The 27674-nt window shown below is 43.5% G+C and overlaps 1 protein-coding gene across 1 annotated transcript; it reads left to right on the forward strand.

Moving 5' to 3' along the window:
* Positions 1–887: 887 nt before the first annotated feature.
* On the forward strand, positions 888–11202 carry LOC111862882. The gene is made up of 2 exons (XM_023848663.2): positions 888–970; positions 10170–11202. Exon 2 carries the CDS (start codon positions 10174–10176, stop codon positions 10465–10467), a length of 294 nt encoding a protein of 97 aa, XP_023704431.1. The 5' UTR covers positions 888–970; positions 10170–10173; the 3' UTR covers positions 10468–11202.
* The last annotated feature ends 16472 nt before the right edge of the window (positions 11203–27674 follow it).

Here is a 27674-nt window from a genome sequence, read left to right on the forward strand (position 1 = left end):
TCAGTACTGAAATCTTATTTGTTTTAGGATAGATGCTTCCAGAAAAAGTGATTTATAATTAGAAGGAATAAAAATGGAATTTAGAACGGAATTATTTAGAGGAAAAAGTAGATTTTGAGGTTTAGAGAGCGATGTGAATCGTGCATATTGAGGCTACAAGATCATTGTTTCGCGACAAGAAGTTAAGACCGAGAATTGTAAACTATACAAGAAATACTAAAAAAGCAACCATTACCAGCAGTGAGTAATACATTTGCTACACTAACCAAACCTCACTCTTAAAATTCACAGAAGGCACAGAAAACAAAATGGGCCACCTTCACTTATTACGGCCCCGAAACGAGAACGTTCATAAAATTATTTGAGAACAGTACAGCCTTCAAAACCACTAATAGAATACATCATCATCTACAACAAAGATAACTGATATGTACAACCAGAGGGGCATTTACCAAGTAAATTGTAAAGAATGCCCACTGAGAAACATTGGACAGACAGGAATTACATTTGGCAGCATTTCCAGGTCGTAAACACAAGCAAGCGAACTAAAAAATATGCCCAACACATACTTGACACAGAACAAGCAAACAATACATTCGAGGGAGCAATGGAAGTACTACATATAAAAAAGAAGGGTCAGTTACTAAACGCGTTTGAGCCTTTTCATTCATACGATTTGCGCAGAGAGAAGCTACAGGTGAATGGCACCTTCACAGATACACATAACCCCATGTTTTAACTTAAAATGAAATCTACTCAAATATACCCATCAAAATAATGCACAATCGGAAAACCATTTCCCACGTCACACCCCCTAACATCATACTACCACCCTCCCACTCCCCTGGAACATCACGTGACCAGAGCTACATACCCACTACGACATAAACACTAGTCCCACTAGTCAGTCCACACCGGGTCCACACGGCCAGGAACAAACTACGAAGTATACAACACACTCCAAAGAGAAGTAAGTGCAATTTGTTTAGAACAAAACTTAATTAGTAATAATCGAATAGGCATTAAAGAGTTAAAATGTTATCATTTGACTGGATATAATTAAAATTCAACCCCAAAAGATACATTAGTAATCACTGAATTGTGTTTACAAAACAACTCATTTACGACAGCACGTAAGGAAGTTAAGGATAAACATATATAATTAAATTCTTTATTATTTACGTGCCGAGTCAACAGCTACAAGGCAAATTATAGACACAGCACAGTGTAGATGCAGATAACATTACGGAAGGCCGCTCCATAGCTCAAGCGGTTAGTCGCTGGTTTCCCACCGCGGCGGCCTGGGTTCGATCCCGGGGTCTGGTCAAGTGGGATTTATGGTGAACAAAGTGGCGCTGGGGCGGGTTTTTTCCGAGTACTTCGGTTTCCCCTGCCAGTCTTCATTCCACCAATTGCTCCATCTTCGTAATTACCCGGGGAAGGCTACAATAGGCCAATCAGTGGCCGCCGTGCCGAGTGGACCCAGTTGGACTCTACTTCAAATTAAGCGAATTTAAAAAAAAATGCATTATGGACAAACACAATATAAAGTCAAATTACAGGCAAGCACTGGAGGAAAAACACATTAAGGCAGAAAAGTATGCAAACAAACAAACGAAGTAATAATAATAATAACAACAATAATAATAATAATAATATCATTAACATAAAGCAAAGTTGTTAATAATAATAATCGATCATCTTGGGCTGGTACAATAGGCCAGAAGTGGCCGTAGTACAAGGGACTTAGTCCCACTCCACTAGCAATAAAAAAATGTATCCAGCTCCTGATAGCGCTGAACGCAGGTTAACAGCAAAGATGCGAGATTTTCATGTGAAGCCCCTTCAGAATTAGACTGGAATGAAAACGACAAGCAAGGAAGTCCAGGTTGAATAGAAGATAAAGTGGAAGGCGGTTCATGAGGAAAAATCTCTAAGAAGATTGACATTGAACTGACAGAGGACGTGAAACTGAGGTCAAGGAAATGTGGACCTATACGTACATCAGCCCCATAAGCCTTCATGGCGCAGTGCTTAATTAGATAGGCACAGGGACAATTTTAACTTTGCAGTGGCAGCGCAGTTTAAGGCATTCAGACCCTCGAAGGCTGGGATCGTGGATTCGAATCCCACTCAAGGCATGGATGTCTGCCTGCGTTTATTCTATGTTTTTTGTTGCCCTGTACAGTGTGACGTACCGGCTAAATTCCGGAATATCGAAGTCGAAGCAAACATCCATTGTCAGCCAGCGGCTGGGTAAACACTGTCAGCCACTACTAGGTAACGACTGGCAAACAACACACGGATGCAGATTACAGTGGTTTCCGACAAAACGCAATCTCAAGAGCAGATACAAACCTTCGAGGTGGTGTCTGCTTTCACGGCCGCCTGGCAGCTGTAACCAGGAATGAGTCGTGAGTTCAGGGACTATCCCATGTGGAGGCGGGGTAAAGTACCTCCACCGTAGCCCTGCGAGTCGAAGGAGGCGACGAAAGGGGAAGTCTCGAATCTGAGAGAGTAAAATATTGTCACGAGTCCCACGGGACTAGAACCCGAGAATGGTGAGGGCCCGCAGCAATTTTAACCGACAAACCCGTCCTCTCGTCAGAGAGAGCGCCCCACATCAACAAACCTGCAACTGTCTGACAGTAATGAAGATCCGATCGTAAGCCCCAGATGAGTGCTTTACTCCAAGATAGACTGGCCGACTGACCGTCCGTCGTAACATAAGACTCAGACTCAGAAATCAGAAGAAGACGTCAGAAGCGAAGTCTTTTATTGTATGCGGTGCAGTTAGAGTGACCTTCAGAGTGTGACAGCTACAGTAAGATTCAAAGTGTTGTAACTAATTGCACTTCCACCTGCCGAAGATCCAATAAATCGACTCACCGAGGCAAACCCATGTCAGAAGTCACTAATACACGTGACAAAAGGCCGATCCCCCGTACAAGGGGTCCTGCCGACTCTTTAATCTCAAGAAAGTGAAAAGAAACGAGGCGTTTGGTGGATGCCCTACGCTACAAGTGGAACCAACAGGAATATATGGATAGACAGAGAGAGATAAGTTATTTGTACTGATATGGCGTGGTGTGGGTGAATCATTTACTAATTTACGAGTTGTTTTTTTTATTGCTAGTGGGGTGGGACTAAGTCCCTTGTACTGCGGCCACTTGGGGCCTATTGTACCAGCCCCAGATGATAGGTGAGGGTGATTGTGGAGCAATTGGTGGAATGAAGATTGGCAGGGGAAATCGAAGTACTCGGAGAAAACCTGCCTCAGCGCCACTTTGTTCACCACAAATCCCACTTGACCAGACCCGGGATCGAACCCGGACCGCCGCGGTGGGAAGCCAGCGACTAACCGCTTGCGCTATGGCGCGACCCCAAGGATACATATTAAGAAATAATTTTAATTACGGTTTAGTGCAAAATGGTGCCAGATGTGGTCTTGATGGCTCAGTCAATATTTTGGTTGCATGAGTAGAACTGAACTGTTCTGATATTCCATTTACTGTGAGTTGAGGTGTGGGGTAGCAGTTGGAGGCTCTGAAGATGTTGTGGTGGATGCGTGTAATGGAGACTAAGGAGATCATGCAGTGGGTAGATTTCTTGGTTCTCGAGTGGTTATGTGCAGCGAATAAGGTTTGAAGCATTTCGGTACGAATGTGCCAGAAGTTAAGTGAAAGCTTGAACAGTGCCCTGGGCTGGACTGGATTCGATGATTACTGTATTGTGAGACACATTGCTGCATAGTCTTGGTGATGTTTACCGCTTCAGTCGTAAAGATAGGGTCCCCGTGTTCCCCCGAGTCATAGTCACTGCCGTGAGAACACGTACGTTAGTGAGCAGACAGATCGCACCCCAATCTCGGCTCCACGGATCTCGGGCGGTAGTCATTCGTCAGTTCTGACATTGCTGCCAAGCAACGGATCTATCTCGCTGCCTGTCCAATCAGTCAACAGGATGCCTATCGTGTACTGTGTACATCAGATCCAGTGTTACGCAGTCAACTTTCTTGACCTTAAAAAGTAAAGGTAAAATTATCCCTGTAGCAGGTCTTGGAGGCCCATAGGGTTGTGAGACGTCGAGGCTCCCACATTTTCTCCATACATTCGGCTCACAGATGGCGGCGATGTTGACAGCATTAGGCGACAGCCGCCCTTTACCCTCAGGAAGATCCCTGGTACTCATTTCTGTTAGAGGCTCAGTCAGCCCTGAGGTCATAGTGCGGCTGGCAGGATTAGATCAATTGAAAAATCAAGTGACCTTATCGTGAATCGAAGACGCTAACCTCAGGCTTGTAGCATAGCGCCTCACCCAACTACGCCACCGCGTGCCCCAGTATTCTTGGCGTGATCAGATTAAATTAGGTTACAATCTACTCAATTGAACTTCTGTTATTAACAGCTGATTAAAAAGTTGATTCACGTGGCTATAAACGTGCATACAGCACTGTGATTGCAATGATAATAATAATGGAAGAAGGCTGAATTCAAAATGGCATCGCATGTATTTACATGAAGACTTGGACCAGAACACTATACAGGCTCACCACATTGCTGTATGGTGAGGCGGACGAAGTTAACGTGTTGAGCCAACAGCGCCCGTAATGAGTGAGCCGGGTCCCTGCCATCTCCGCCCCGAGCTCTAATGAGCTGAACTGCCTCACAGCGTTAGATCCGTGTAATTAAATAGATTCGATTTATTCTCGTGTCTGAATCGTGTTTTATTTCAGAGTTTTGAGGACATTCCTGTGCCATACACAGAATGTTCTTTGTTATCTGACCCTTAAAATTTATATAACCTGTTTATTACTAAACGCAGTTTTCTGAAACTTCCATAGAATATTTTACACGCTTGTGAAATTTGTTTCTTGTCGTTGGCATCGCTGAACTTAATAACAAGATGGTGACCCAAGCGACGAGTGACAAAGTTGCTTAGGACAGACTGCAACTTCGAGAGTGCCCTGTTCGCATTGCATCACTGGGAGCCACAGTCTGACTGCTGAACGCTTTAAAGAAACAGAAAGTGTGGGTCTGATAAACGTGCGAACTGACGTGAACATACTGCATTTGCGAGAGAATTTGTCGATGCAACGCGGGAAGCAATAAAGGAAGCCCAGGAAAAGCGGGAAATTTCCCTAGATTGAACTTAACCCGTGCAGTGGGAAATGTATAGTCGCGTGTTTCGGATATGCATGTACAAAAGAGAGTGGTAGTTAAATTCTGTGAGGTTCATATTTTTCAGCTGTAATCAACGGTTTCAGTTAAAATTATTACTTTCGTGTGCCATGTTTCAATCGGAGCTGATAAATGAAAGTTTACAGGTTCAAAGTTCGACGCGTTTGTTCCACAGTTCGTGCAGTTACTTTCTCCATGCCTGCAAGATTCTGACTCTGTGTTGTGGCGAGTGCACGCTGTACTGTGAGTTGATGTGTGCTTGTATTGAGGGAGCAGGAAAGCTATGCAATCATCAGTGTCTGCCCTCGTGTTGTTACGATGCGTACGAAAGGGAGCAACACGAGTATTACAAACACACAGTCGGTTGGACTCCTTGGTCGGGGGATCAGCCCGTCGCAAGGCCGCTACCTGCACACACAGGACAACACAATCACAGAATAAACGCAGACAGATAGTCATGCCTGTAGTGGGATTCGAACCCACTATCCGAGCGTTCGAGGGAGCGAAGACAGCCAATGCCTTAGACCGCCTTAGTATTCTCACGTGTAAGGGGTAGGCGTGACGAATATGGATTATACATTAGATCATTGCGTTTATTTGACGTCACTATTACAACTGTACTGGATTATAGCAGTTCACACGTTGAACTCCTTCTGGATAACGAATTCCTCACTGTTGCCAATCAACCATCATGTTCCGTCTAGCGCAACACAGAGAATGTATAACATCCAATTTGTTTTATTAAAATCACAGCATGTTTCGACCATTTTATCTGGTCATCATCAGGCGAGTACAAACATTTAACATGTGCTGTATTGAAGTGCAAAACGCTTTACCTCCCATACGGGCCCATATTTACACTGATCTCTGCTTGATGGCAGTATTGGCACAAGTGAAAGCTACATATAGAATGAAGTTGGTGTGGGGATTGAGTCAAACTGAGCAACCCTGGAATGAACTAGAGTAGACGGGTCTGGAGCTAATCTCCTATTCAGCTTGTTGCTGGGTGTTGAGTAGCGGATACACGTATACACGTGAAGCTTAAGAATGGCCTAAAGGATAGTTTCTAGCCTAAGTAGGCCATGGTCTTGATTCTGGAAGTGTATAGCGTACATTCCTCGCTGTTGTCTGTATCTTGCCCCTCTGCTTAACGTTGCGTAGCTCTGCTTGGTTCTCGAAAGCACGCTGATCACTGCCGACTCACTTCTTCTTCTTCTTGTTCTTCTTCTTCCTCTTCGCTAGTCAAGTCAAGTCACATTGCGATTTCCCCTTCGCTACTGCTACCGTTGCTACTTTATATTTGCTTGGCGTACCGAAAAGGGAACATGGAGTCGAACAGTTGAGCATTCGTTGTCACGAAAACGACATCTCCGTTGTGCAGGAAACGTCTGTCTACGTTGCTGTGAGAACAAACGTTTATCTAGCCGTTACCCAATAACCGACCGTTCAGCTGGTCGTCCCGGATGAGTATACGAACAAGCCGATACCTACGCAATGGATTCACATGTCACAACAGGCCATTTTTTATATACGTGAAACCTTAACAGCACAGAGGCCAGTTACAAAGTTAGCACGAGTACATAGAAATACATAAAAATAATTAAAGAGTAAAATACAAATTATGACAATCTATAGCAATATAGCAATAAATTACGTTTTAACAATTCCAAGAAAAATTGATGTTAGCTTTAACAGGTGAGAGAAATAAAAGTACATTTCCAATAGTTGTGCCATTTGTGGCGAGAAAGGGCAATACATGTACATACATACATACATACATACATACACACGTAGAAGTTAATACGTAATAACAATAATAACTCAATAATTATTGTTGTTAAATTCTTGTTTATATGTATAAAATTCAATTCATTATTATTTATGTGCCGAGTCAACAGCCACAAGGCCAATTACAGACACAGCACAGTGTAGACACAAGTGAATACATTATGGACAGACACAACATAAAGTCAAAGACTAATTACAGGCAAGCACTGGAGGAAAACACAGTAATGCAGACAAGTAAACAAACAAAAACGAGGAGAGATAACAAGAACTACATAACACAGAACATCAGGATTGTGAGCAAATAATATTAACAAGTTTATGTTCCTGAGTAAAACGTGATTGAGAGAACCGGCCCCGACTGGAAATACACGTATGTCGAGATCTTTACGCACCGAGCAGGAGTAGAGTGTTTCTAAGCAATGAACACATAAACAGTGTGTAGGGAGTTCGAGGTAAAGCTACATAAATTATTGACCTAGGCACTACATGCAAGTGAATGGTAAGCCTCGCGTTCTGGCCGCCTTAAGCTCGTGTAAGGCAGCCCATAAATCCCCTCGACAAGGCTGGAACTTTTCACCGCGTGACGACACGCAAGCGCTGGAGAGCGGCCACAAGAACTGGGCTTGAACACGAAAAGGCAGACGTGCGTGTGGGCCACTTTTCCTCCTTTCGGTAGACAGGTAACAGATGATGACTGTGATTCAGGTCAACGAAGTGGAGACGCAAGGGTCGTCCTCTCTTTTCACCCAGTCGAGGTGGGGAGGAGGCATATAAACAAGTGCAAGTCGCAGACGCGACTGATAAATCTGCTGCAAGTCGGAGCACAGAGCAGAGTCAGCTCGAAACAACATCGCAGTCGGAACAGGGTAAGTTCAGTGCGATGCTCACGGGTCTGTGTTCTCGATAATTAGAAGTGAAGAACATTTCTGCGTGTAGTGGTGACTAAAGCCCGCGCGGTCTGAGGTATGAACCGTCTTCGCCTGCTCGAACACTGGGATCGTGGGTTCGAATCCCACTCGAGGCATGGATATCTGTATTGTGTGCCTTTATTCTGCGATTGTGCTGTGTGTAGGTAGCGGCCTTGCGACGGCCTTATCCCCCGTACAGGGGGTCCTGTCGACTGTGTATAGACTAAGAAACTGAAAATCGGCCAAGGTCCACAAGGGCTGTAGAGCCATAGATACATAGATAGAGTGTAATGACTAAATTTTGACGAGGATAGAAAATGAAACCTTTCGGTTGTCTTCCCCAGTTACCTTGTTGTGTAGTACAGTAGCATTTCTTCCTCGTTTAAGTAATTTTATAGAGTCCAACAGGACCACTTCGTCCCACTTTCTGCCGACAGGCACTGTCAGATGCCACTCAGCGCGAGGAATGTGCCTCTTATAACACGGCATGGCGAGGACACTGCTCAGAAAATTCAAAGGCTGGGAAGAACAGTGTTCGCAAGAAAGCGTGCTTCCTGGCGAAATGGAATAAAGCAATATAATTTTTGCAAGATTTGAGGTCTTCATGCCTGTGACTATGAAGGATGCCGTCTTCTGAGATGTGGCGCCGTGTAGATGTTGCGTAAACTGACGTTTCGGAGGAAGATGGAGGCGATACGTTTCTCCGAAACGTCGGCTTACGCAATAATATACGCGGCGTCACATCCCAGAAGACGATATTCTTCAACCGGATTTATTTTCGATAGCCTCCCAGCCAACATGAATTTTCATAAAATAATAGAAATTCTGCGTTATAATAACAATAAAAAAGTACTTCCTGCTCCTCTAAATTTCTCTCTTTTCTATATAAAAATGCATTTGGAGTCCGTATCAAAACCAGTTAATGCCAAATATATTATACATACCTGTTTCCATTTTATTTTACTTTTTAATTTTGAATGGTATATGAAACCTTAGGCCTTGCGACGAGCTGATCACCGGCCCAAGGAGTCCTACAGTATGTGTAAGATCTAGAAAAACCGAAGTGAACCGAGTTCATGGAGGTAGGCCTAGGCCCACTGGGGCTGTGGTGCCAAGGAAAAAAAAAAAATATGAAGTCTTACGAAATATAAACACTGTATACGTATATCCGCCATGTTGTGTTATTTTCATGTAAGTGTAGTGTAGGACCTCGCACACAAAGTGCTTGTACGTAACTCGTCATAAATAGCATAAAAATTGCTACGTGGTAGTGAATAGACACGGGGCTTGGATTACTAATTGCATTTGTTGGACACTTAAAACTCGCAACTATACGTAAATAAACAGTTTCACGGATCTGCACACTCTACAAATCACTGTACTTTAGCACACACAAAATCTTCTATATCTTCACCAGGCGTTGCTAGGCAACGATTCCCAACACTGGAGAATATTCAGTTTTTCTGCTCAAATCGTTGCCAGCTGTGTGCCATCTCATATCCAACTCATGGACGCAGCTCCTAGCTTTCGCTATATAGCCTAGACACTGACCGCATATAGAACACCGTCTCCAGCAGACCCTCTGTTGTTGCGTGACGTGTGAGCGAGCCAGTACCTAGCCATGTCTCACTTGGTTATCAAGCCGTTACCAAGTAGCGGTCGATGTTTCAGTTATCACGTCACAATATCTTGTCAAAATAACACGTCTGGAGCTGTTCATAATCGAGACGACTATTGCTGGTGTGTCAGTGAAGAGAGGACTGGACATACCCACGTACATCCAGACATTTCACCATTTTGGGGCCGCGATAGATCAGTCGCTATAGTGACAGGGTATGTGTTAGACGGCCGGGGTTCTACTCCTGGCAGGGACAAGAGATTTTCTCTTCTCCACACCAGCCTGGTCAGCTCTGGGGACCACCCAGACTCTAGTCCAGTGACTACCAGGGGAATTACCTGGGCGGCAAAACAGCCGGGAAGTCAAACTGACCATTTAGCTCCATCTAGTGCCGAGGTCAAGAATAATGGCCCTGTACCTCCACTCCTGCATATATTTTCATGATGTTTAATTAGCTAAGCACAGGAAAAGTTTAATTTACATCCCAGTTTTTGTACACGTGTGTAGAAAGACGTCCGGCATTGCCTTAATGTGTCACTGAACTGTAACAAGAGAGACGCAGCCGTCTCCTAGTCTCATCAGATGCTTTCCGTGGTTTTGTACCCCACGTGGGCTAATTTCGGGGCAGCGCAACATCTTAGGACGAAATTCCTCACTCGATGTACAATGTTACAGAACAATGAAGCTGATCGTAACACTGGCGATGATTGGAATCACTTTGGCCCTGCCGACCCCACAGGCAGAAAAAGAGGGTGCCTTCTTCACGAACGAGGCCATCCGACAAGCACAAAACACTTACTTGATCCCTAAGGACGCAACTATCCAGAAGGTTCAAGAAGGAATTCAGCTGGCAGCTTACGAGTCTATCCCCGGCAACCAGCGCATCAACTTATTCGAGATTCTGGGAGAACATGTCCCTCCAGAGGTTGTCAATAACTTACAGGCGCAGGTCGACCAAGTCGGCAAGCAGTAGCTTCAGAATTACCACTTATACAAAGGTTTCATTTTTCCAGTTCACTTACTTTCAGTGAAGCAACAGGTGGATCTGCAAGGTAACATTCCCACGGAAAAGAGTGAATGCTTTAGAGCAATGACTTTCAACAGGTGAACAGGAAAAGTTGGTGTGGAAAATCGGGATTTACTATGAAATTTTAAAATACAAAACACACAGCTCCTAGTACAAAGAATGAGCTAAAATTGTGAAAGATCGATTAGGGATCGAGCATTTCTGTTGTTTCAGAAAGCAGCAACAATATTGACAAGCACTGCCCTAGAGCATTACTAGTTCCTTCCTCTCTGATATCACACAACTTGTCTGCAGAGACCGTTTCTTTACCTGTCAGCGCTCAGGGAGAAAAGCATATGGAAGTAATTCAGACTGTTTGTGTCTTCGTTGCATTTCACAAACGCCATGTAAGTAGTAGTTGACAACTGTTTTATTTTGTGATAACCAAAAGGAAAACAGTCTTAAGGATGATAAACAGAGAGGACTTATGTCAAATAAAATTGGGAATGTTAAAAAATGAGAAAATGCCATTTAGGACTATGGACGGTTGAAAGAACACAGATGACGCCCATTGTTGTGACAACGCAGACTGACGAAGTTGTCAACAATGACTTACATGTGCTGCCTATTTTAGTGTGACATATTTTTGTACAAAACCGTGTCCCCAACACGACAATAAAACTCAGTTTGGTGTATAAACTATTTCGGTTTATTTCTTAAATTATCCGAAATACTGCGAAGTGTTTGCTTTGAGAAGAACCTGCCCATTGACGCAACACTGACTGAGGTGCGGGTCAGTTTCTATGGTTAGGAATGAATTGCAACATTTTCTTGCCCTTTCACTTGCTGAAGAAGCCTGTAAGGGCACACGGAGCTGTTAACAGGTTTCCATTTATTTCACTTTCTCCCCCCCCCCGAGTCTTGTGCGTTACATAATGAGGCGTCAGGATGGCTGATGTGTGAGAAACTTTCTCACTTATCCAACTGAACTGATCTTTATGCCGCGTGCAGCTGTGCGCGTATGAGTGAGACACTGTTCTGTCATGTCTCGGGGAAAGCTCTGTTCTGACCAACTTCCTTTCCTTATCTTAAACGAATGTGTTATCTTGAATTTAAAAACGTAGACATTTTAACGGCAGATGTACCGACGCAGCAGCATCCAGTGCAATAGGATCTCAGACCAGCAAACACTGGCCTGTAAATTATATTCGTGATATGAGGTTATATGCATATCAAATTCAAATGTAAAGTTAATCTGTTCTGAAAAGAATACATGCGAACGCGGACCTTTGAATTGTCGGTTGAATTTGATTTAAGCATGAACAGCGCTGTAAGGAGATGTACAGACCTAACTAACAACACAATTCTTATAAGCCGCAATACGAGAATGAACGAATATGTCTCCATACAACCTTCATTCCGTTCCAATTCTTACATGTATCTCCTATTTACGCGCTGGGTTCCCGCATATACGCGATTTGTTACGAGCCCTACGCCGTGATTGCAAGAGTGGAACAACACCACGCGCTGAATGCTGCTGTTTCGCTCACAGACAGTAGGTACTTTACATGTCAAGAGGGCTGAAATATATAGCGTTTCCGTCATGCATGGCGTTACGCCTGTTATCAGGGTTAGTAGACGTTGCATGCACCAGGTGGCCCCTGAAAATGTGACTTTTTAAAAAGAGAGGTGATAGGTATGGGGGATCCACGGATCTGGACAAAAAACATAAAAGCTTGGTAGAACATGCCTTAGTATGTGCGTAGAAATGTTTGTTCAGTTCGGCTTACTCCTTACACAGAAACAGACATTTTTATATTCAAATCGCTCCCTTTTTGAAGTGTTGAATGAAGATATACTCGAATTTGTCAACTTCATAGAATGGCCACAAAATTCTCCGAATACTTATCTGTTCGATTACAATGTTTGGAAGAACGCAAACAGTTAGTATACCAATCAGGCCTTCGTATTATTGCGCCAAAGAAATGAAAATATGTGACCTCTCTATTACAGAGAACCTCCGTTCAGCTGTCAACTAATGAAAAATGGGTTTCAGATATAATCCTAGGAAACAGGAGTCTTGTTTATCATCAGTTACGATAAACCGATTGGATTATGCACAAAATACAAATTTTCTGCATTTAAAACGAATACATCTTTACTTATAAAGAATGAACCGGAATAAATTACCCTTCTTTACACATGCATTTCTATATTTATATAATTTGCATTAAAATCCATAGCAGCACTAATTTCACCTTTAAGGTATATTTGTATACCGATTAGTTTTTCACAGCTGTGATTAAGAAGAGTTTCTGTCTTCTGGGATGTAACGCCGTCTAGTCTGTTGAAAGTTAACGGACGTTTCGGAGAAACATTCCGCCTCCATCTCCAGAGTTGGAGAATAAGCCAAGCAAGAATAGCAACCTCTGCTCGACCCTGAATATAGAGGCAACATCTTTCTTCGAAACGTCGCTTAAACGTCAACGGCCGATATATATGTACGTATATAAACCAGAATATGGAACTTCTCAGAATCTGTACAGGGCGAAGCGAAATGTCGTGAGTTCTACCCGGAAGTTCATGTCAATATTGAGTCTGGAAATAAAGCAGGACTTCCCTGTGGCTGCTGCAATAGAGTTTGTTGATTCGTGGGGCATACATTGCAAAACGCTGGAGAAAATCCAAATTGCATATGTTAGTAACTTCTTCGCAGTAACGACGAGAACGGCTCTTCATAACTGCTGCATGGTCCAGGGCAACTCAAATTCTGGGACCGCGGGCTCGAATTCTGACATGTGGTCGTGATTTTGCATCGGCACGGATTGCAACGACACGGATCAAACGCTGATCGCCTCGGATCCTAGACAAGGGGCGGTAGCAGACTGCAGTCAGCAGCACTTATGGGAGAAATATGGCACAAAATTCTCTTTAAATTCTACACGGCCTCGAAATTAACAAACCAATGGAGCTGAGACAACATTGAGAAGCAAATCGTCACGGAGCTGGTCGGAAATTACTCCCAGCTCCCTCACCGTCTGCTTCCGGTCCATGTCTGTCAGAGGTGCGTTACTAGGCCTTCCAGAGCTCTGATCCATTCACGTTTCCCAACAAAATTGCTTTATGCATTTTCCGTGCGTGCTACATGCCCCAGATATCTTCACTTAATCGTTCTAATAGTGCGTGGCGAAGGGTACTAATTAAACAGTAAAGTGTAGGCCACCTGACAGTCACATAACTTACGTTTACGAACAGAATTAATTAGTAAGCGATATGTTGCAGCACATCAGAGCCATCTTCCGCCCCAATGTGCTGAAACAAACTGCCCACTTGCTAACTCTGTCGGTAAATATACGTCTGCGTGACTGTGCACGTGACATCGTTCAGTCGGTCAAATTATGCAATAGCACGCAACAGCGCAAACTTACTTGATTACGAAGTTCCTCATTACGCATTTTTCTCCAGTCTCCTGCTACCTTCTGTTGCATGTTGCAAATATTCTCTTAAGCACCCTCTTCCCATGCACACTCAGTCTAGGTTGAGCAGCACGGGTATAAAGACGTTAGTTCTGCACTTGCGTGTTACTTCCTAAACCTGTTTATAGGCGACGGCTATACACAAGAGTTTAAGCTGAGTAGCAGCAGGTGTTCCCCTCATTAATGTAAGCATTGAAGAATGCCTTCTTCTGGGATGTGACGCCGTCCAGACCTGTAGCCACTTGCTCAAGCTGGTTCCTCGCTCGCGGATTTTTATACCATGAAGGTGGAGGCGATACGTTCCTCCGAAACGTTGGTTTACACTATCTACACGGCGCCACATAGTAACAGACGTGAAAGCCTCAAATTTAAGCATTCTCTGGATTTTTGCGTGAAAGCGATTTATATTTATGCTCATTATTATTTGTATTTATTACCGCCACTCTCAAATATTTTTAATGTTTAGGTAGACTGAAACCCTCAAACCGTACCTAAACCGCTGAAGAGAATGGACCAGGAGTTATGGGGAAATAAATGTGAAAGCACAAAACAGGCTGAAGCATGTCTTCAAACTGACGCTCATACACGTACAGAGTCGTCTAGATGCAGTCTCCATTTGCATGCAGTGAAAGTTATGAAATGCACTGAGTAGCTTTCTCCAGTGCTTCAGAATGAGAGCACCACATCACTATAAGCTCCAGCACGGCGCATTGCAGGGCCTATACCGCATCTGGAGTTTCCTCAGCTTGGCTCCTCTGCGGACGGCGATTTCGTGCTATGCATCGCCAAAGGAAACGATTTCGTTTCTCTCTTCTTCAAACGTTTAATTTGAACACATGTGGCACCTGCTGTCGCTTTCTACTTGCATGAGACTAGCGTGCCTTGTGCTCTGTAAACTCCTCACGTGTGTGGGAGTGACAAGGAAACGGGAGCACAAATTTCGTGTGCCAGAGGCCACGCCGACGGAGTCGAACAGTGTGTGAAAATTTCAGCAGCAAACCAAATTCCTGTAAATGCACAGAGTCCGGGGAAGAACTCCGGATTTTTTTTATTGCTAGTGGGGTGGGACTAAGTCCCTTGTACTGCGGCAACTTCTGGCTTATTGTACCAGCCCCAGATGATAGGTGAGGGTGACTGTGGAGCAATTGGTGGAATGAAGATTGGCAGGGGAAAACTGCCCCAGCGCCACTTTGTCCACCACAAATCCCACTTGATCAGACCCCGGGATCGAACCCGGACCGCCCCGGTGAGAAGCCAGCGACTAACTGCTTGAGCTATGGCGCGGCCCAACACCGGACTTACACATATAAATATGTATTCACGGCCTTGACAAAAAATTCTTATTAAAGTAGATTTGTCCCTGTGCTTAACTAATAATGGGGGAGTGCATGTATAGATCCATGTTTTCTTTATTTCTGCACTAGTTGAAAGTGATAGGTCAGCGTCACGCTCCGGCCGCTTTACCTCCGGGGAAAGAGCCCCCGGTACCCATTGGTTAGGAGGCTGGGTGCCACCCCCTTAGGTCTTTCTACTTAGGCGCTATGTTTGTTGCACCGTAGTGTCAGCACGAGCATATCCGCGCTGTCAGAGCGTCCAGGTCACTGTGGGCTCTGTGTCACTGCACTGTACTGAGGTATACAGAGTCAGAATGTTTTTGGTTTGTTCTTATCGGACGTCAATTTTGGGTAAATCTCGGCCCTTTGCCGGGTGCCGTGAAGTGGTCAAGCCGAAGTCGGTGATTAAATAAATGTGTTAAATGCACAAGAGGTCTTCTTGGAAGATGCCGGACACATTAATTTGAAATGCCATCAAAATCACATGTCTTTTCTTATTTCAAAGAATGTATTTCTTTTGAGCCGTCACAGGGTCGGAAATTGACAAGGGTTCCTTCATCGACAGTGGGCAGCAGGGCTTCAAGTTTAGCCTCTAAATTTCATCTTTGGCCACAGTCTCGCGAGTCATGCACTCCTAACTGGTTTTCTAAGTAGTGTGCTACTAAGTTGGTTTTTGCCATTGTGGTCCCCGTTATATAACCTCGACGCGGACTGCATTGAAAACTCACTTTCCCACAGCTCCTGTGCTTACTCAGCCGTTGGCTAGCAGATAACCCATTGCGTAATATAAATATTTAATTGTGTCTGATTTCATTTTATCCATATTCGGAAATACATCAAATAAAAGATTTAGTCTTTAATAAGTTCATTAATTGTGTAACAATTCAAAATTTCTTACAGTCTCAGCCGTCATGTTGTAACTGTTAAAATTTGATTTGAATTCTATTTAAAGTAAGGATTATATTAAGCCAATTGGAATCAAAAGTAAAAACATCATTTAACTGTAGGTCTCAAAACCAATTTTGATCAAAATGCCATGAGTATATTCTTATTTGAAGAATGCAACGAATAGGCAGAACACCCCATTATACGGACATTTATTCTCTTTGTGCAAAGATAACATAAAAGCTTCAGTGACGTGTTGGGCACAGCCACTTTGTACTGACGTCACTATGAGACTGTAGTAACGGGGCTTCAGCTGGTCCCATTAGAGTGCATCAGTTGGATAAACGAGCCGTCCTAACGGACAGGAAATGAAGTTACGATTTGTTGAAGTGAAGTCCTATTTGCCCCACACAGGCAAAATTGCAACACCTCTACAAATAATTAGTCAGAATTCCTACTCAAAGTGCATTTCGAAATGTTTGTACTAAAACGTGAAATGAGGCTTGTTCAGGCCTGTTCGGACTGCGAGTAAAAAAAACTGATGTTGGAAATCGTAACAGAAGCTTCTTTCTTGTTACGTTTAGGATTCGGAACACGACAATACCCAGAACCAATGCTTATTGCAGCAGAAGTCCAATTATTACCCCGCGCTGCTCTCCCACATTGCCTAATCTCTGATTAATTAATCGATAGTTACTTGATCATGCCCAGAGGCAACAAACTAAAGGTTTCGTACTGTGACAAGTTTCGGGTAATCTATTAAAAGTAAAAGGAGTAACTCAGTATCTAGGCCGCGCCATAGCTCAAGCGGTTAGTGGCTGGCTTCCCACCGCGGCGGCCCTGGTTCGATCCCGGGTCTGGTCAAATGGGATTTGTGGTGGACAAAGTGGCGCTGGGGAATGTTTCCCCTGCCAATCTTTATTCCACCAATTGCTCCACAATCACCCTCACCTATCATCTGGGGCTGATACAATAGGCCAGAAGTGGCCGCAGTACAAGGGACTCAGTCCCACCCCACTAGTAAATAAAACGAAAATAATAAAACTCAGTATCTTGGCTAAGGTTCTGGAGCCCGAAGAATCAAGGTTCTGTTCCAGACACCGCTTCCAAGACAGTTCTGGGGGCCGTCAAACCTCCTACCCTGCCGGCGCCAAAGGCTGTTTCTACAGCGCCCAAGTGTGGAGCCATCCAGTGCCTGAGATTTAAGAAACACTGCAGCTATACTGGCATAAGAAGTCTCACAATTGGTTGTGATGTCTATTTATGATTGTTAGCCTGCTTTTCTGTCTTAAATGGAAAATACGCAAGCTTGTGTGTTCATAAGTCAACTTCTGAAGTTATTTTCACGAAACTTAGAATGGACGTTGTGCAACTGTAGGCTACACCATGCTGTATTTGTTATTCCTTACGCAGTAATATTAAAAGGTGTTACGAGAAAAACTTGTAAAACAGCAAGAATACTGGAAGCACTTACTTTAAGGCCCTAAAGTAATGTCTTTAAAAATGTGATTATATTCCTTAAAGAAATGCTGTTGTAGAATGCAAACTAGCAGCATGACAAGAGTGTAAATATTTTCGTTAGCTTTTGTTTTCATGGACGTAACAAGGGAACGGCTGGAACTTCGTGAGAAGATGAACAATAGCGGTAAGAACATATAACATCTGTATGATTCAGGAAATTGAAATCAAACACACAGAAGCATCGGACCTCCCCGTTTATTACATATGTAAGTACAAAACTACAAATATGGCAATGATGCGAAACCTTGAGGTCATATTAGACAGATTTAACGGTTACCGAATCAAAACTTAAATAAATTCTTACCAAAAATAAAATTGTGTAACAATAATTATACAGCAGTACATCTTCTATAATGGAGATCTATAGAAAAGGTAAAAAAGGTAAAGCTAATTAAGCACTATGCAATGAAGTAATTAGGGGGAATGAAGGTAAGCTTCACCACTTTTGACACCGACACCAGATGGACGATTGGAAAATAGCCGTTGTGAGTTCTGCTCGAACTGTGTGCTCATCCTAACGAAGTTTAAATACTCCCTCAGTCTAGAAACAAAGTGACTGATGTGAACACTATTCATTGCAAAACAACCCTTTGCATTTGATAAAAAATCGTTAAACAACATACGAAACAACAGTCACAATGACTCTTCACCAATGGACAATCTGCGCTGAACATTCCTAGGAAATACATAACAAAATCTTTCAAAGCAGCTCGCAGTCTCTTTCCTTAACGAACTTTTCTCACGCAAGCTGTTCCGAAGGGCAGAGGGTGAATGCGAGGCGCTTAGGAGTCTAAAATCTCGTGTCAGGTTGTCCGGTGTCACAATTGCGAGACCTACTGCCGCTCAATTTAGTTGTCTCTTCTGTCTAAAAGCCAAGAAACTGAATTTATATCTGCCCAAGTTGTCTTTGAAGTCCAACAAAATTCTCGTGTTACTTTAAGATCCTATATAATTGAGACTACAAACATACATAAGCACAGACAGCATAGAGATCGCATAAGCCCGCTTTATGAAAGTAAGCTGGGAACAAAACGGTGGAAGAACTGAAAGAAGTGGTCCCATTGGAAGACACAAAGTGGATGTCAAAGAATTAGAATGTGAGGGTGTAGGTTGTAGGCTGAATTCAGTCACCTCGGGATAGTGTAAAATTGTGGGTTTTTGTGAACACAGGAATGGACGTTTGAATTCGATGAAGTTTGGGAAATATGTTTAAGGTCTTTCATTCTGGTCCGTCACACTAACAAATTAACAATCAAGTTCCTTCCGTCAAATGTGACACTTTTATAAGTTTTCCACCTCGTCACCACCTGCCTTACATGTTTCGGCTCACCACGGAGCCATCATCAGAGGCATTTATAGTAGAAAAAGAAATCACCAACACACAAAACTTCACTTTGTTAAAAATAGCCACGTTCCAGTTAATTAAAATAATTACAATAGTTAAAATTGCCGAGAGTGTCGGTTCACTAAAGGTTTTCCACACACCACGGTAGCTTTCTTATTTAATTCGTCGTTAATTCTGTAAAAATACATAAACCACACGACACAGCACTCCATATGCACACAAGCATCGCAACACACAGACAAGCAACATCAACAACCGACAGACAACACACGTCAACAACATCCCGAAGAAAAAAGACTGGGCCAAGCGGGAAAGAATTCTAGGAATTTTAAGAATTCTTACTTCAAATAACGAAACATAATTTTTACAGAATTAACGACGAATTAAATAAGAAAGCTACCGTGGTGTGTGGAAAACCTTTAGTGAACCGACACTCTCGGCAATTTTAACTATTGTAATTATTTTAATTAACTGGAACGTGGCTATTTTTAACAAAGTGAAGTTTTGTGTGTTGGTGATTTCTTTTTCTACTATAAATGCCTCTGATGATGGCTCCGTGGTGAGCCGAAACATGTAAGGCAGGTGGTGACGAGGTGGAAAACTTATAAAAGTGTCACATTTGACGGAAGGAACTTGATTGTTAATTTGGGAAATATGTTGATCATCTTAGCAACGATCAGCTTTTCACCAAAAACTCCACACCAGTCAAGATAAAAACAGAACAGAAATGGTGACTTGCTGTTATCGTGTGACTCGGCGACGGGACAGTTGTTTGCGGCATTTAGGTTGGCCCTCGGTAGTAAAGGATTAGGCAGCAGAAGATTACATAGCAACAAGAGCCGGCCTACTTTAGTGGAAGGACCCGTGACTTGAGTAATGGTGGACTTTTTTGTGGGGGTGGAGGAACCGCGGCGGGTAAATAAAGCTGTTCTCTGAGATGACAGATGGGGCAGACTGCCCATGGCTTTACAGGGGTGACACAACTGCGAACCACCACCATAAATGAAACCAGAAAATGAGTTAATGAGCCACTCGCTACATGCTTGTATTTCAATCCGGATGAAATGGACCAGCATCAGAGGACCCTAAAGGCGTTCCCGCAGAAGGGCATTATCATCAGAGGAGAGACAATGGCCGTGAGATGTCTCTAGAGTCCACAAGGGAGTCATGATAGCTCAGGACAGGTCATGTGCGTTTTGTAGTGCACAAAGTGGAACTGGGGCAGTTTCCCCTGACAATTGTCATTCCATCGACTGCTCCACACCCATCTGTCATCCGGGGCAGGTACTGCAGGCCAGTAGTGGGCTCAGTCTCACTCCACCCCAAGAAAGTGAAAAAAATGGGGGGGGAGTGATGGTAGCCTAATTTAAGCTACTACACTGAAATTTGTGTGGAGTGACTGAGGAAACCGTGAAGGAAATGTGTCAGGGCAATTGGCGACCCAGTTCGAACAGGTGGAAATAAAAAGATGGTGTTAGCCCTACTCTTGATTAAGCCCCACACCATGAAGAAGTGCGTATGAAGGAGTGGAGATAAAGCTCCATCATTCTTGATCTCGACACTAAATGGAAGTGAGTGGTGAGCTTCACGTTCCCATCGCCTTACCTTTCAGGAAAGGAGCCCAATTACACGCTGAACAGGAGGAAACGAAAGCGACCTAGCAACACCACGAAGCAAGTTTGCTTGGTGATAAATGAAGACTTGCAAATGAACCTGTGAGAGTTGCGTGGTAAGAAGTACAGAAAGTGTTGTGAGTGGACTATTGTATTGTCTCGTCTAGTTGTGTGACTATAGACGGGGTTTGGATGATCGAATGGATTTACTGGCCACTTATACACACGACTCGGAACTGCAAGCAATTACAGCTCCACCGTTAATCTCCACAATTCACAAATCACCACAGCACCCTCTAAGCTTTTTCGGCCTGCTAGGCTTACACCAGCCGTTCTCTGGCAGCGGATTCTAACGGTGGAGATTCTCCAGCCCCACGCGCTTAGGTCCTCACTTCACCGATTCCCGTGCAGAACTCCTCTCAACTCATTTTGTCCCTTGCTTATAACATCTCGGCACGGAGCGCCTAGAAACATATCCTTTTCAACAGTAACTCTATTGTAGCTTCGTATTCGTTGCCGCGGGAACGTGTTTACCGAGCCGTTGCCTAGAAACTGTCGTTGTTTAGAGACTTGCCTCTTAGCAACGGGTCTGTACGCCACAGCATATTCCTGCAGAAGGTACACGTGTTAGAGAACGTACTTACCAACATATTATTTCTTCTCGTTTCGTTCCAAGAAAAACAGTGTCGGTATTAAGGAGAATATGAAGAAGTTACACTCCCTTTGAACACGTGAGGTTCCATCCTTCGGAAGTATGACACGCCAGGGACAAGTTAAGCTGCGCAAAATTCTACTGCGCAGAATATGTAACCCCTTGGGGATCTCGAGCACCTGACGTCAAGTGGCCATTTCGTTGTTTTTTCCCCGGCCATTTCGTCATACACCTGCGACCACCAGCGGAGATGTTCTTCTGTTACCCGAGGGGCTGCTGAATCAATTAGAACTCACAATGAAGACGTAGCACTTCCTAGAAGAAGGTTGTCCAATTGGCCACATGGCCATTATACCTCGCACAATGGTGAGTTCCTTTCATTCTGTTCCTTCCGCAAGAGACTATGTGATTCTGCTTTTGTCTGCTGTTTGGTATGGGAACGGAACTCATCCTCTTGCTATGCTTGGGTACATGGAAACAAAAAGGGTTAAATAAAACTTCGGGTTTAAGGGAAATATGATAAGAAGGGCTGGAGAAACCTAAGACCGTTTTCACTTACTACAAAACAGAAGTTTTGGAAGGAACATATCAGCTGGGTGATTGGCTCGAACCCAGAGCCCCAGAAATGATCTGTACCTGCCGGGAATCGAAACCCGGCCATCCAACCGTCCACAGATTAACAGTGCTTGAATTTGTGTTTCTGGATTGTCACTAATTTCACCGACAAACGGCGGTCGCTCGGTCGGTATAGTTCGCTTGCGGACTAAAACCACGGAGTTTGTTTAAGGACGATGCCACTAACTCCGACTACAGAGCGTCGAATGAATTGGAAAGGATATGGAAGGGAGCGGTATTCTGACGGCACTTCTCTGGAGGGAATAAGGAAAACCACGAGAACCTAAGTCATGACAATTGGTGTCCAGACCAGACTCGAAATGGGCACCTCTCGTGTGCAAGTTGGAAACGTTGCCGCTTGAGGCAACTTACTCGTGGGTGGACTGGATCTTAGGGAAATTGGATGGATTGATATGGACTGGATTCATCTGGCTCAGGATGGGAACAAGTGGGGTGGGGGCTTACGAACTTTATGGTTACATAAAGTGCTGGGAAATTCTTGAGTAGCTGCGTGACTCAGTTCCTTGAGGTTACTTTGGCTACCCTTTCCTCGGTTTCTGGGAAGGTCCTGTTACTGACAATTTCATCCTTCCGTGTCTCACCTCTTGCAGAAGAGTCACGGCGTCACGGCGTCACGGTGTCACGTGTATATCCGGTCTGAAAGAAACGACATTGCTAAGTTAATATTACATTTCAACTGCTTTCAATTTTATGTTGTTAAGTATGACCTTCGCCGATCTCAGTGGTCGGTCGCGCGGTCTAGGGCATGAACTGTCTTCGCTCGCTCGAACACTGGGATCGTGGGTTCGAATCCCACTCAAGCCATGAATGTTTGTGTGTGCGTTAATTCTGTGCTTATGTTGTCCTGTGTTTAGGTAGCGGCCTTGCGACGGGCTGATCACCCGTCCAAGGAGTCCTACTGTCTGTGTAAACAAATTACAGAATTGAAGTAGATGCCAGGGCTAGCAAAGGGCTGTAGAGCCATTAATGAATGAATGAATGAATGAATGAATAAAAATATGACTTTCATCAGATTTGGTGTTCAAAAAGTCGGGAATTGAATCCCGACTCAGAAGCCAGAATCTCTCTCGTAATCTTACTTGATCCGTTTTGGCGACTGTGGTCACTGAAGCCGTTACCTGTCGCGTCCGTCACAATCGCCCTACCGTTCCGCGATTGTGATGCGTCCTTGAAGAATAAGTAAGAGGCAATGTTATACTTGGTGTGACTAATCAAGCATTAAGCCTTGAAGACGCGGGGGGAGAGTGGAGGTATAGTTTCACCATTTTTAAACTCGGCAATAGATGAACGCGAGTGGTCAATTTCACGCCCCGGCCGTTTTACCCCCGGAGAAACATAAGGGACTAGGTCGGCTTCGGAGCTGGTCTGGACGTATGGGAAGTGAAAAATCTCTTGCCACTACCGGAAATCGATTGTCCTCGATTGTCCAGCTCGTAGTCCAGCCTCAACACCAACTGAGCTATCCTGGCTCCTGAAAGAGTAAATAGGATTTGTAGAAGTGTCTGTACAATTGAAGTGAGTTGTCATGCAAATGCGAAAGATACGCTTGGGCAAAACCAAACCAAATGTACGCAAATAAGGAATCATGTATGCATATAGATGCATATCTGCATGTACTGTTAGACCCTTCCATTTGAAGGGTTTGCATGCAGTGAATGAACGGGTGTCGCACTTAGAAATTGGGTATCAAAAATCATATGTCGTAATCCATGGAGCTACACTAAATATCTCTCTTCAGAGCAGAAATGGGATCTAATTTACTCGCGGCGAACCAAACAGGAGACACATTCAATTGAAAAGGATGAACAAATTATTATAAGTAAAGGTCCTAGCGAAGGAGCTCTGTGTGTTACACAGAACTGCTGGGTTTTGGGACTTCTCCCATCGTCCGATTTCCTAGAGAATAAAAAATACGATGTTTCGGAAACTCGATCTGTCTCTGTCCTCAGGTGAAGGGACGGAAACACTTGTAGTTTCCGAAACGTCGTGTTTTCTGTTTTCTAGAATACCGGACGATGGGAAAAGTCCAAAAGCCCAATAACTCTGTGTTGTACGCCATTGCCCGAACCCTTTAGAATCGGCGCCGTGTATGTTTAGAAGGTCAGAATGCCCCCTGCCTGTGAGTAAACAAAGGAAAAGCAGGTAAGAGAACGAGCTGAAGACAAGCGCAGTTCACAATGCACCGTCTATCCTCAACGTCCTTCGTGTCTTAAAGGATTGTTGTTGCATCATGTGTACCGCGGTAGAAATACTTCCCCGGCCTGTAAGCCAATAGGAAGCGAGTATGCCAACGCCAGCCGCCATTGTCTTCTTTATATAAACCCCGTATATATCGGGAATAAAGGATTGCGTGAAGACTGTGGCACTCGATGGTGGATGGGGAAGGATCAGATAGGAATCTATCGTGTAAATAAGCCATCTACCTCACATGCCTCTGTGGAACATGCGCAGAAGGGCATATCATAGAAACAAAACAAGTGCTTTGCACTCGACTGCATAAATTGACCGAGGCGGGCGGCCTCTGCTTGTTGGAGATGCCCCTCTCTGTGGTAGCACGGTTCCTCCCACGCTTGTTCCGTTATGCCAAGAAATCGACCAATCAAAACACTTCATATCATTGTGGTAAAAATCCGGTTACAAATAGGTCATCAGATTAGGGAACGGAATCGTGGTTTTCGTTATGTACAGTCCAGTGGAAACAGGTTTGGGCTTAAGCGCGCCTTCCTATGATCTCCGAAAGTTCTTTGACACTGCAGCTCATTTGCTCCGTAATAGGACTGGCCATCCTGGTCGAGCGTGCATTTCATTTAGACACTCCAAGTTTTGGGATATTTTGTCTGGCGCAATCTGTCTTACTTATAAGATGTAACCTATCTATCTATGACTCTACAGCCATTGGCTCTACCTGGACTCGAACTCCGACCCCTCGGTCGTTCAGCCCGTAGCTAGTCGCTATCCCGGCTCACAATGTAAGATAATATGGACTCAAAAACACTTAACTTTTCTGGTCTCCGACAATTTTTTCATTTGCCATTTTTTATTTAGGCTTAGGGGAGGAAGGGCGGACATGTGCCCCTTTCAAACAACCGCACTTCAGTGCAGTTAAGGAGATGACTTAGTCAAGTTTCTGTAGCAGTGTGACGTGAAGTTACCTGGTCAAGGAACAAAACTGCTTACCCTGTGACGATGCGCACGCAAGCAGTGCGCGTAACCGAACATATTTTCTGGTAATAGTAAAGAACTTAATGAGAGTGTTATCCGGTGCAACATGCGTAAGGTAATTTATTCTACTCACTTTTAATGTTTTACAGTTCGACTTCTTACTCCTGCTACATGTTTCGGGCGTACAAGACCCTCATCAGGCAGTTACACACAGGAGTACGTACAGTTACTGGACTACCGATGTGGATCCATACCACTGCAACGTGTCGTATTGTATACTAACAGAAAATATTTCCTAAAGTTGGTATTATAATTAAAATAGAAGATACAAAATAAGATAAGAGATCAAATATAAAAATTAAATATATGCCACGTATCAAGATATTTTAAGCGATATAAATGTTGAATTATTGCTGTATTATGGAAATGTTAAAGATACTTAATTTTTGTTTAAATATTTAAAGCTGAAACCTATGGAAGGTAAGAATGTGTATGCCAACTTAATTCTACGGTTATAATGCTACAGTGCAGAATTGGGCATTTTATGTCGTTTGTAGGTCTTTGTTGTTACAAGCTTTCTACGTAGTAACCCCGGTCGTGGAGTCCAGAGAGAAGTTACTCTCATGCACGGGCTGTTAATGTGTGATGTGTTGGGTGTGCAGTTACTCTCATGCACGGGCTGTTAATGTGTGATGTGTTGGGTGTGCATATTTCCGATATCTGTCTTTATATGAGCATAAAATGTGATGTATGCGTTTTTGTCTGGACGTAAGTTCGATGTGTTCTAACTGTACATTGGTTTGATGTAGACTGTCTAAACTGTAGCATTTGCAGCTTAGGATTAAGTCGGCATGCAATTCCTTAACTTCCCATACTAAATACTCGTAGTTTTCAATATTTTAAAACAATTTTAAGTATTTTTAATATTTCCATAATATATTCAACACTTCTCTCAGTTAATGTGTCTTAGTATATGGCATATATTTCATTTTTATATTTTATCTTTTATCTTACTTTCTATCTTCCATTTTAATTGTAATACTTTCCATCTCGAGACAAATTTTATCTGTTAGTATACAATACGACACGTTGCAGTGGTATGGATCCATATCGGTAGTCCAGTAACTGTACGTACTCCTGTGTGTAACTGCCTGATGAGGGTCTTGTACGCCCGAAACATGTAGCAGGAGTAAGAAGTCGAATTGTAAAACATTAAAAGTGAGTATATTTGTTGTGTGGCGGTCAGTATAATTCCTATATATACCGTGAGTGTCATTCCACAAGATGACATTGCGTAACAGATGGAACACAAATTAAAATTTCTCTGTAATTTTCAGTGTTCATATTTGTTATGCCCCCCCCCCTCTATAAACGTGTAAATAAAAAGTTCCTGCATGGATTAAAAGTTGGTTTTTCGACTTGGTATATTTAAAACACGAAAATAACCTCGGTCGAGCATAAACAACTTTCTGTTTACTAGTAATCAGCAGCCGATGGCTGAGTGATAGAAACTGACTCATTAATAAAACACAAAATAAAAATAAAGGAATAAGACCAACGAAAGTATAACCTAATTTGCATAACAGATGGACTGTGAGTCTGCTGGCTGTGGCCACTGCAACAGATTATTAATGGGACAGACATCCGAAGTGACAAGATTAAGATGAATGGCTTTTCCTTGTTCACTTCTGCCCGAGAGCAGTGACGCTGCAGTTGTGCTCCATGTCGTGTTAGTTGGGTTGTCTAATGATTAGGCGTTGAACAACAGCAACTTGGAAGCGGCATGACAAAGGGTACTGCAAGGGTCATCTGTCAATGCCATATTTGGACTCCTGGGCAAAAGGCAAGGCCGTTAATATTTTATGCAGAAGTGCAAACACATGCAAAGTGTGAACCTATCAGTTTCCTCTTGAGCAGACCCTCACATGCCACTCAGTGCATGTTCTCAGGGCAATGATTCTCTCATGTTACGTCGTCTAGTCTGGTAGAAGTTCGCTGACGTTTCGGAAGAGCGTACTGCCAAACAAAAAGGGTATTTTCTTGCATAGTTGGCTTACTTTTCCGTGGATGGAAGCAGGGAGTTCATCCGAAACGTCAGTAAACTTCTACAATATTACACGGCGTAACTTTCCAGAAAATTTTAGTCCTTTCAGTCAATGTTTTATAATCCACATCCAACTACTAGACAATTATCACCATGCCAGGAAGTCGCATGTCCCACACATTGAAACTTCGGTACTGGATTCGATGCAGAAGCGGTCACTTTATGCTGGTCCCATCTTAACTCCCAAGCCAAGAATCTGCCACTCAGAAACCAGTGAACTAGAGGCTGGTGCATAAAAGACACTGTGAACTTAACAGTGAATAAAACGGCCAAAACGTCTCTGACGGAACTCGAACTCAGGAATCTTAGAGCAAATGGTGAGATCTTGTTCAGAGTTTAGTTCCTTCAAATCTTCGAAGGTCAGAGAGACGAAACAAGTCAGGCATGAAGATCAGCGTCGTCGTTTTCTCTTCTAACTAAAATGGGAGTCAAGGGTAGGCTAAAGG

The sequence above is a fragment of the Cryptotermes secundus genome, unplaced genomic scaffold, assembly GCF_002891405.2.
Source record: "Cryptotermes secundus unplaced genomic scaffold, Csec_1.0 scaffold528, whole genome shotgun sequence".
NCBI lineage: Eukaryota > Metazoa > Arthropoda > Insecta > Blattodea > Kalotermitidae > Cryptotermes > Cryptotermes secundus.